At 41.2% G+C, this 11,936-nt stretch overlaps 1 protein-coding gene and 1 long non-coding RNA gene across 2 annotated transcripts in view; one reads left to right on the top strand and one right to left on the bottom strand.

Moving 5' to 3' along the window:
- Nucleotides 1-667: 667 nt before the first annotated feature.
- On the top strand, nucleotides 668-4,441 carry LOC123633348. The gene is made up of 3 exons (XR_006733580.1): nucleotides 668-707; nucleotides 1,152-1,219; nucleotides 3,654-4,441. It is a non-coding gene; the product is annotated as an uncharacterized LOC123633348 (long non-coding RNA).
- Nucleotides 4,046-11,936, bottom strand: part of GRM1 (glutamate metabotropic receptor 1) — a 365,790-nt gene continuing 357,899 nt past the window's right edge. The window contains exon 8 of the mRNA XM_045544531.1: nucleotides 4,046-5,222. Within this exon, the coding sequence (XP_045400487.1) occupies nucleotides 4,316-5,222 (907 nt within the window). The 3' untranslated portion in view covers nucleotides 4,046-4,315. The remainder of the gene's footprint in view (nucleotides 5,223-11,936) is intronic.

The following is an 11,936-nucleotide window of genomic DNA, read 5'->3' as shown; positions in this document are numbered from 1 at the left end:
CACACCCAGCACTGCCGGGCCAGCCCTCTGGCTGGGCTCAATGGACAGTGAGTATTGCCTCCCTCTTTGCAGGAAAGGAGGCCCTGGTGCCCTGTGGAACAGCTCTTGCTGATGCCAAAAGGAGAGCTTAGTTTTCATGATTAAAGCATGTGTTGTTCCAGCTGGCAGAGTTAGGATTAGCAGGTAGAAATATAGAGCTCTAGACCCCATAAGGATCTTGGGATAAATCTTCAGGGAATTGATTTGGGGATACTATATGCTGTTATAACGTTCATTTACTGTTATTACTTTCTCAATAAACCTTTTCTGAGTATCTGCTGTGCCCTGAGGCTCAGAAATCAGAAAGAAAAATTGATTCCAAGCAAAAAGGAACTAACTCCTACATACTTCCCTGGGCACTGGAGAGGAACATGAATTCACAGGCTCTGTACTTGCTGAAAATTGAGAGTGGAGCCCTGCTTGGCCACTTCCTAGCTGAGACTTTGGGCAAGTTTCCATGTGGCAGTGGTACGGGGAAGATTAAATTAGAATGACTGCAAAGAACCTAGCACAGTGGCTGGCCTAGAGCAGGGTCAAATGTTGTACCCTGTCTTTTTGATTCCTTCCCAGGGCACTCTCTGTAGAAAGCATGAGGCAGTTACTCATACATCATTTGTGGCATGTGGACCATAATCCCAACCTGTCCAAATGTCTTCCCTAGGTTCCAGGTAAGGCTTCTAGACTCTTTCCAAGTGGAGGCCCTCGTGACCTACCATGATAATTGGGTACATCTTTGGACTAACCACCTTAAACATTTTCCTTTTCTTCTTTATTGCTTTTCTCCTTTTATCTTTTTCTTCCCTATTTTTTTTTTTAAATTCTCTCTCCTATGACTTTTACTCCTGAGACACCAAGCTCTCATTTCATGATTTGTTATTTTATTGTCTAGGCACACTGAACAAACCCCTGGTGTCTTACCCTCTGTTTCTAGTAATTTCTTTAATATCAGCCTTCCTGTATGGAACTTGCTCCTACCATCCAAATGCATCACAGCCTCATGGGTGTGCCCTCCGTACCACTGCATTCTCTTTTTGAATGATACTTGGGAAATGTCCTACTTTGCAGGATTCTCATGGCAGAGAGTGTGAGTAACAGAGATTCTCTTGTTTTAGGAACCAGTGAAGTCCCCATTGAAATGTAGAGGAATAGAACGTGAGGTGAACAGAAGGACATCAACAAGGTAGGAAAGTAGCTCCCCCTCACGGGGGAGCCAAGGACAGAAAAGCCTCATAGGAATCTGTCGAGCCTCACAAGCTCTACCAAAAACATGAATGACAATATCTGTCAAGGGCATTGGAAATTTTAATTTTGGGCTCCATGTAAAGCCGCTATAGCTTAAGGTACCACTTTCTTCATCATCAAGTTATGCTCTACTTTATCACCTACCTGATCTGCAGATTTTGTGTGGTGTTCTCCAACTTTTACCTAGAAGATATGTTCTGAGCAAATTCAAACCCTTGGAATTGTTTCTTACACTAGTCTTTTTCTATTATGGTAACTCTTACAGAGCATAGAGAAGAAACATACACATTTAATAAGTAGAAAATATTTATTATACAGCATTATCAAGGTTATTTGACAAAAGGCAGTAACGAGCCAAAGGAAAACACTTTTACAAGAAGCTGAACAACTTGTATAAGCACATACATTAAGGTGAAGAGTTTCTGACCTTTTGGTATAGGGCATATGTGTGTGTACATTTCCAGTTTTGAACAATTATGATGTTAGAACTAATACTCTATTATTCAGGAAAATTCGTAATCATGATAATAGTAGGCATTCAGAATAATAATGTGATCAGTATTGAATGTGTTCACCAAATGTCTCAGAGCAAAACCTCAGAGCAAACTGACACCTTACATTTGAATAGAAGTTGTTTCCTTCATCCATTCTAACTTAAAAAAATCTGAATGCATAAGTCCTGTGATATCAAGGACATATATTAGTGGCATTAAGATTTAAAAAAGTTTCACTAATAATAGATAATATGTTTTCCCTTGTAAGTTTGCTAATTAGTACAAATCCATCTACTAAGCATCAGGACCATTTATTTTCCTCATTCTGTTTTATTACAATGAAAACATGGAATTAAAATCCACATTTTAGTCATGAGGTCTTTAAAGGTGTTTTCAAATGATTTTTTTTTAAAGGAAGGGCAGTTCATTCTTGATATGGAACTAACTAAACTTGGCAGTTGAATATGGCGAAACATAAGAAACACAAGCCTCCAACACTGAAGTTAATGTTAAGTTCTGAACAAATGATGCAGTGGATATTTAAAGATTCTAAGATGATTTTAGCTGAGAAATCAGCAGCTTCAACATTAAGGAAGCATATTAAAATATGACTGAACATAAGGCATAAACAAAGATTTTTAAGGGGGTAGGATTCGTTCCACAAATAAAAGAAGAAATCAAAACAAGGGGAAAAATCCTTTTATTGGGTGCAAAAAGGGAGGGTCAAGATGGAAAAAGTAAATTACATGTCCATGGATATTACACAACAGCAAATAACAAAAATGTAAAGAAAAGTTATGACAGCGGAATACAAGAGTAAAAGTACACAAAAATAAAAATGAAAGGAAGGCAAAATGTAAGTGATAAATAATTGAGAAATTATGACCAGACTTAGATGTTACTGTATGCTAAAAACACATAATGCTCAAGTAGCTGTGGAAAACCTTCAAAAAAATGTAAAATAACCTGAAATACTCAAAACACTGGTTTTCCAATTTTATGTTATAATAATGATATGTGCAAGCTTATAAAATGTACCTTTGACTGTCACCCTCAGTTTCTGTGAACTTTTAATATAATAAATTTTCAAACCATTTCATTAATAACGTATTTCCACATCATAAAATATCTGAAAAATAAGTTCCCTCTTAGAAGAGGAACGACCATCTAAGCTGCCTCTGAAAAATATTGGGCCACAGTATTCAAACCTTCAAAGAGTTTCTGTACATATTGGCGACAATGGTCTATAAAACATTATTAGAACAAAAAATAGCTATACTATCTGAAAGACATTCTTCTAGTTGCATTTAGATTGACGTTACATTGCGCAAATTTTATAATCACACATACGTAAGGACAAAAGAACACATTCACTCGCTAGTTACAGGGACTTCAGTGACAATAGGAAAGAACTACTTGTCATTTAAACCAGTAATAGTTGCTATGAGTACACGGTTAGGTTCAAAGATGGATTTGTTTCTGTAGTACATAGGAGAAACAATGGCACCACATTGTACATAGACTGCATCTTAGAAGTTCAACTGGTAAGTATTATTTGCTACAATAAGTGGAAGGTAACAATTTTGCCACATGGTTTGTTCTCTTTTAACTGAAGGGCATTGGAGAGCCCATTTGGCACAAACACAAGTTAATGCACAAAAGGTCTTCTGCCACTCTCAAAACAATCTCTTGTTCTGGCCTTTTTCCAAAAATCACCAATAAGCGAGTCCGGAATGTGAGAAGCCGGTGGTGGTGACTGGTTTTGTTCAAAGCCCCAGGCTTAGGTACTGTTCCGCTTCTCACTCCTTCCTCGCGTAGCACTCCTGAGGAAGCACTTTTTGGTGACGAGTTTGTTCTTCTTCCTCTTTTCCTAAATAGAGGGAAATCGCAGAGCAACAGGGGTTCATGCACCTTCCTTCAAGCGCCATAGCAAGGCTGGCACTGGATGGGGTGCCAGTTCCTGAGTCTCCTGAAGTCTAGGAGTCTGTCGCCCAGCGGGGAGAAGCGCTGCTGAGAAGTGAGCTGCCGTCCCGCATCTGTTCCCCGGCGATTCCACACCCTGCGCCCTCCTGTCTGGCTCCCTCAGGCTGTGAATGCCATCAGGTGCGCTCGTGATTCAGCCGGCACATCCGCGTGGGCTGTCCCTTCCCAAGCGTGGCCAAATGTGTGTGGGCATATACAGCTATGCACGATTGTGCAAAAGAGGAGATTATTTTTGTTGATTTCATTATTTATTTATCTATATATTTTTTGCGATAGAAGTTACATACCATATGGAATTGTGCTTTGTCAGAATTCCTTTCTTCCCAGAGAAGGCTGTTCCATAACTCAAGACTCAGAATCCTGGCCTGGATCACGTCGCTTGGTGTCTTTCCCTCTCTCCTTACTTAAGGCAGCAGCAGCAGCAGCAGCAGCAGCAGCGTCGTCTTCCTCTCCGGCCTCGCCCTCCCTGCCCGCTTCTCCTCCCGGCCTCGTGCACGCCCGTCTCTGGAGGCGCTGGCGCTCCGGCTTCTCTCGCTTTTCCACCCGGACCCCTCCTCCTACAGGGTGGAAGAGCTTTGCTTGTAGTCCCGCAGAATGGCAGAGGCGTAGGACACGTCGGGAGGGGTGCAGAGCACCGACTCGGACACGGGGGAGCTGGGCACCGAGCTGCCCGACGCCACCGAGTCTCGGAAAGGCGACGGCGGCGTCAGGGCGGGCGAATCCTCCGGGGTCAGTTTGCTGGCCGCCTGCGGGTCCTCCTCTTCCTCTTCCAGCTCGTCTTCCTCCGTGTTCCCCTCCCGCTCGTGCTCGTACACGTACTCCTGGAGGAGCTTAAACCGCTCGCTGTCGTCCTCGTCCTCCGCGGGCGAGGACCCCGGCTCCTCCCCGAAGGTGCTCAGCTGCAGCGGCAGCATCTGCAGGTGCTGCGGGGGCGGCGGGGGCAGGTACAGCGGCCGCAGCCCGTTCCCGGGCCCCCCGGGGCCTGCCAGCACCGCGTGCAAATCCGGGATCCCGGAGGCGAAGTTGTTGACCACCCCCTGTAGGTGCTCCATCAGGGACTTCTGCGGGGGCTGCTGCTGCTGCTGGAGAGGCGGGGGCAAGCCCTTGGGGACGGCCGGCTCGGCCAGGAAGAGGGGGGTCTCCTCTGCGGCCAGAGGCGGGGTGGGCGCCGCGGATGGCACGCGCCGGTGCACCACCATGGAAGGGCTGCCCGGAGGGCTGAAGCGGACCGGCTGGGCGTCCTCCTCCTCCTCCACGTTGTAAAGGGTCTTGGTGCTGGTATCTGAAAAGGTCAGGCTCTTGCCGGAGCCTTGGTAACTTTTAGTGAGGGGCTTGATGACGGCTGTTTGGTTGCAGGCCGTCTCATTGGCCTTGACGTGCACAGAGAGACGGTGCCACATGTGCTGTCCCTTGGGCACCTGTCTTCCACCTGGTTCAGACCATGACACAGACTTGCCATTAGAACTATGAATAAAATAGAGATGGATTTATTTGCAGATAGATCATGCACACAGCACAAAATACATATAAAACATGTGCAAACCCAGCTCAATGTCATTTAACTGCCCCCTCTTCTATAGGTCTTTGCTCCCCACCCCCAGCCTCCTCTTATATAAATCAAACACTGAAGGCTGCAGCTACCAGGTTTGCCTCTGAAGCTGCAACCAGTGAGTCCACCCTACACCAAGAAAGGAGATATTAATCCTGAGAAAAGTTGTTGGGGAGAAAAGCCAGTCTATTGTAGAAACAGCTATTTTCATTTAGGTCTAAGATTTCACAAAGTTTGTTCTCTCTATCTCTCTCTCACACACACACCCTCTGAAAGCTTCCCAAACTGGAGGAAAAAATTTTAAAAAGAAATATTAGTTACACATGGACAACAAAACATAATAACTCTAGTCCCTGGGACAAATTAAAACCTGCATATAAAGCTACTTTCATTGTTCTGTGGGATTATAAAATAGGTCCTTCTGGGTAGCCCATTCCTACATGCAAGTATTTCCAGTTACCAGAGCAGCATGATCATACACATTGTACCTGTATGGAAGAGAAAAAAGCAGATGACAGAAAAACCCAGACCCATAGTCCATTCACGTGCTTCATACCTTCTGATTTTCGTTTTGAATTGCAAAGCATTATCTGACACATCCAATGGATCACAATTCACATAAAGGCCCTGATTCATAGCACAGAGTTTGGGATTTTCCCACTGGCAACATTGAGGTAGTTGTGTTTGAAAAGCAATAGCACAGGAAAACCCAGCAAAATACAGACGTCTACATGGTGCTTTTGTCCTCCAGTATAGTTTGATACAAGTAAGACAAAATTAAGATTCAAACAAAGCAAAAGTTACTGAGATGAAGACCCGAAGACCCCTCCCTGCCTGGCTCTTTCATCACTGAGCTTTGGTGGAGAAAACTCTTAGGGTGCCAGCTACCTTCTAGCCTTATCAGCTTTCATCTTCATGGGACCCTCATAAAACCAACCAAATAGAATTTCTCCCTGAAAAAGAAAAAAATGAGATGTACAGGGTTATACACCTCAAATGCTGTTCTGTATATTGTAATAATTTTAGCCTTACTTTTAAACTCTGCTTATTTTCTCTACAACTTTTAGCAGATGGTGGTACCTCACCACAGAATTCTATTAATAACAAGAATGTTAATCCTTAAATTGAGAAATAATTTTTTCTTTTGTTTTTTTAGGAGTTTGCTTTTTCTCTGTCACTATTAAAGCAACAGAGAAGGTAGCACAATACGAACACATTTGTGACATTAAAAGAAATAGGAAAATGAACATTTTTGTCTCAGGTGGAGATATGAATTAGACTATTCCATATTCTAGTCTTTTGTTTGGAAAAATGTAGGAAATGATCAATCATTAACATAATGGTTCATTTAAACATTTCACAACTACAAGAATGCATATTTCAAAAATTGTATGTGACAGTCACATTTATGATGAGGGTAATGTTTTGACATTTCATATTTTATAATCCTAAAAAATGAAGTGAGTCAAATAAGTACAGATTAATGTAGAAACTCTGATATTGATTCTGAACATAAAGACTCTAAAATAGATATAACAGCTAAAATTTTGACCTCATTGAGGAAAAAGTAGTTCCTCCACGTATTTGAGAATCTGTGCTGCATTTTTAATTGTCTAAGAAAAATTTCACCTCTGAACTATTATAAAAAATTTAATATTTCTCTCACGTATATCAATACATTATCTGAGGATGTAAAATTGCTTATAAATGCAGAATTTTTGACTTATTGACTTCCACATTATCTTGTTAGAATAACTAACTCTCTTCCAAGTTGAACAAACTAAGGAACAGGACAGTGGTGTTCCTGGCGAGAACAGACAGTCAACCAGTCAGCCAAAGACAAAACCAGAATCCACACACAGTTTCTCTTCTGAGTTTGAAACTTTAAGTAAGCTTAGCTCTCACTTTCATCTTTCTCCGTTATCTCCATCTACCGTTATATATGTATGGTTTCTCTTTATGCATTTGATATGCCTCTTCCAGAAAATATAAAACCTGGTTGCCTCTTACCTTCCTTAAATATGCCTTACAATACTGTCCAACCCAATTATTGCATCATTTTCAACTGCAATGAAAAAATATTTTTCTTCCCCAAATGCCCACCCATCAATATTCACTAAGAAACATTAAACTAAAATGCTATCCTGTCTTCATTTATGTGTGTGTGTGTGTGTGTGTGTGTGTGTGTGAGTATAAGTGTGTTTTAAAAAACAACAGGTCCCTTGAGAGCCAGTCTGTACTTAATTCAACCAGCAGGCTTAGATGTCCAATGAAACGTTGCCCCAGTCTCCATACATGTTAGCAAAAAGGCACCTTGTGTTCCTGGGAAACCCTACCCTGACTCCACTTCACCCACTCACTCACATGGGCTGTTTTCCTCATTGTCTAGGGGTTCTATGTGGGCCTCTTGTAAAATCACATATGTCCATATGTTAACAGAATTATTAATAATCTTGCAGAAAGATATAATCACAATTTTGTTCTATTTTAATTGAATCCAATTTTTATTCTTGTGATGGGAAATTTTCACTGTGGCTATCAAAATGAGCAACTTTCCTTCCCCTCAGAGTCCTGCTCTAGATTTCCTGTAAAGCACTGTTTAATTAGGAAACAGATCTAATGCCCCAGGGTATTTATCAGATTAGGAAAATTAGACTAATCTTTTGTTTTCAAGGACAAAATAAATTGCTTTTTAAAAAACAGAGATAGTAGAAGACATGTATCATCACACAGAAATTGCAACACAAATTGTAGACTTTGGTCTTTCAGAATCAGTCATTTCTCACCTGTGGTCCACATATAACATGAATGGTCCATGAATCTACATGTGCATTAAGCATTGTTTTTAGATTGAATAAATATTATGTCTTTGTAGATAATGCATTTCTGTTTTAAATGTTTGTAGATGCTGTTATGGTAAAGTATGCTGTTAGATACAAGTGTAACTAAATTCTGAGAAACTTTTGTTGTCTTCTATATTCAAATGTCTATTAATAAAGGTATATTTACTATCATAGACTCAGGTGAAAGTTTAATAACTGTTTTGGTGAGAAAAGGGAGTATCTTATTTTAAAACATTGGGAACCCATTGCTGTGATGTTAAGAAGAGAAAAATATATAAAATATGGGGCATAAAAAAGAAAGAAATATATTATAAATGTACAATATTACTATGCAATAGGATGTTTATTTAATCCAAGATAACTTTAATAGCTTCTGCTTCAGCCACCAGATTCTTCCTTCTATTATTTAATTTTATATGGTTTCCTAATCTTAGGAAAAGCAACTTGGTTTAGAAAACACCGCATAATTATTACAAAGCACCCCATCCTTCTCTCTCTAACTTCAGAAAGATAGACCTTAGACCTAAAACAATCTCATATTTGAAGATCAAATGCATCAGGATTTGGAATAAACATCTCATGTGGCTAAATATATTTATTGCTATTAAGTTATTGGAGGAAAACACCTTTAGACTTACAGGGACTAAAGATGTATAGAGCGATGTATAGTTACAGTGTGCAGAGCTGGGCAGCCCTGACACTGCAGCTCCATCTACAACAGGTTCAGTACCTTGCTTTGCTTTTTCTTTCATTAGATAAGTATCACAATCACCCACACAGAAAATCCAATATTTACAGCACTTTAGAGAACAGAGACTAGGTGGTATAAACAGATTAGTATATCTTTGGCATTCAGTGATCCTGTCTGTTTTATTTGTTTTGGTAAGTACTAGTTACATCTGCAGAGTATACTGCTCTCTGCTCCGGAGAGGTTTAAAATGGGAATAACAGTGGGTGGGAGTTTGAGATCAGTAGGGAAGCCTCCTGCACAAACTGCCTGAAGGGGAAGCTTACACAACACCTGTCTCCCTTCTGTCCAATTCAAGTCTTTGCCATTAGGCTTAATAGCGTCTCAACAGATACAAGGACAGGATCCAGAGAGCCCCCAGACAAGGCAAGGCCTTCACATAACAAAGAAAGTCTCACTCCTTGGAAAGCAAGGAGGGGGGCATTTGTTTTCTCTGAGAGTGAACAGGGAAACAGGAGACTCCACTGGGTCCCTGCATGGAGGGAATGAATGGCTCGCCAAGAAAAGAAACCAAAAGCCACAGGCTTTGGGGCAGTTCTGCTGTAGCCTGGTGTCCTGCAGCTGGGACATCAGGCCTTTCAAGGAAGAGAGGAGAGGTGCTGCCCCCACAGAGACTCGCCAGAAGTGCTGGAAATACAGCTGTCCAAGTAATCTCGCCTCCACGTGCCAGAATGCAGTTTGAGCAGCTGCTGTTGCAGAAGCTCAGGCCCAGCATCCTTTGGATCAGACTTCTGCTTTCCCGGGCAGCCCCAAATTTGTCATCGATACAAAGGACTCCCACTGACACCAGTTCCACTTTTTGAAAGCTTTCCAGAAAAATATGCATATTTAGCATATATTGTCAAACCTGGGGGCTGGTTGGAACATAATTAAAATTCCTCACTTTTTTGACTCACCACTGGTTGTGAAGTAGAGAATCTCTGAATGTGCTTTTGAAGACAAATGCTTTCTAATTGTATGAGAACTTGGTAGCTTTTGTTGATATGACATCTTAAATAGCATTGTGAATTTTGTCCTTTTCCCTTTTCATTCTAACCTCATTGTAAGCTAGTCAGAGAATCATCGGCTTGCTGAAATTTACAATATGACAAGGTCTAAATATACAGTCCTTCTTTTAGGATCTTTAGATCAATTATATCCCATATCCTCAAGTTTATGATACAGGATAAAAGAAAATGCAAAGAAACTCAGTTTGCCCTTAGTAAGCCTTGTACTTTCTTCATGGAATCAATAAAGAAAAAGACATCCAGAGATAAAATTATCAATCACATCAAATTCAGTGCAATGAAGAAGGCCCCATAAACTTTGCATAGGCTCTACTGTCCTGAGAAAATTGCCAAACCTATTCCAAACTAAAGAGTAGATAGAATTCTGATGGTCACTGAACTTTTTCTCAAATTTTAAATAGTCTTTGGCTCAACCTAATCATGATTTCTGGCTGACAAAAGAAATTCTCATGCAAAAGTTTGTTTGAGACATCACGGTGGTGCCAGGGCATTGCTTTAGCAGAGGTATACACGATATAATTATACCTTTTTAAGGAAGTATAGATGAGCCTAGATTATTATGTTCCCTTTGAGGGAACTTCAGGTCAAGCCTTATTTCTTCTATGTTCCATGCTACCAGACCTATAATTTTAATAGCAAGTTATTTAATGCCCCTGAGCTCTAACTGGAGTCCTTTCAATTTGCCCTGGCAATATAGGCCAGTTGCATTGCTCTGTTGGGATTATTCCTCAGGGGCAGGATAGATCTAGACAGACCATAATAGTCCAGTAGGCAGGTTTATTTCCATGACTAATCCCTTTGCCTTTCCTGCTCACAAAAACAGTGAGAACTGAAGGTCACAGAAAGAACATACCTTTTCTTTTCTTTCTTTTTTTAATTTTCCAGGAACAACCAAGGTTAAAAATATCCAGTCTTAGTTTAGTCTACTATGGTGCACAGATTTAAGGTTACTTATCACTTCCTGATCCTTTATAGTCTCAAGAAGGAAATCATGAATCGATCCCTTCTGGAAGTTTTTAGCAGCCAACCTGTCAACTTTTTTGATTGTTACTTTATTTTTTGTCACTCACCAGGGATGTACCACATTCAGCCTTTATATTTTCTTTTAGGGACTCACCTTTAAGTCACAAAATGCCAGTCGACTCTCCTCTCTCTCTGGCCCTGATGTCATGACAGGACAAATACATCTACCCACTCCCATCAATCCCTTTTGACAGGCAGCCAGCAGCTGTCATGATTAGAATTAGGATCTCCTTGCTGTGTCTTTGGTCAGACTCACCCCATGGTGCAAGAAACACTCAATGCCTTTTGACTTGGGAGAATTACAGAGAATGTATCCAACCATGGTGGAGTGGCTCTGACCTGGATGTGCAGGGTCCTCACAATCACCACCTGAAACGCATGGACAGGACTAGTGTATCTGTCCCTCTAAGAATCAGTTGATTTGGTGGAGACCACAGTCTTTCTATTTGGGCTTTTTCAGGGAATAGCAGAAAGGCAGACCACAGACTTCCCAGTGCACTCCACTGAGTGCAGGGAAGAGATACTGTGGCCCCATTTACTAGCCTCTATGGCCGGGCTCAGTAGCAAACATTTGAACAAATCGGGCTCTTCTCATCTGAAGAGCTCGTCAAGCCACAGACGCCTCATCAGTGGGCTCCCTCCTGCTGCAGGAATGTGTACCTTTGACTCTCCCAGGAGTTTGAAGGGCTGTAAAGGAACAGCTGAAAATGACCACAGACTCCGTGCACAACGAACTGAACATGGTCTATGTTCTTTTGTTAACTTAAAGAGACACTGTCAAGATCTAAAGGTCAAAAATGGGACCAAACATGCACTGTTTTTATCAGATGGGGAAATCTGATAAAAATCACTCGGAATATTGGGAAAATGACTCTTTTTCTTTTTTTTTTTTTGTAAAACCCAAATTTTGTGGGACTCACAAAACTTTTGTTTTATGCTCCCCAGGGCATGGAAGGCACCCAGCAGAGGCTCATGTTGGCACCCACCCCCTCAAACTGACATTATAGA

Source organism: Lemur catta, chromosome 2 (genome assembly GCF_020740605.2).
Source record: "Lemur catta isolate mLemCat1 chromosome 2, mLemCat1.pri, whole genome shotgun sequence".
NCBI lineage: Eukaryota > Metazoa > Chordata > Mammalia > Primates > Lemuridae > Lemur > Lemur catta.
This window is presented reverse-complemented; position numbering and strand designations above follow the sequence as displayed.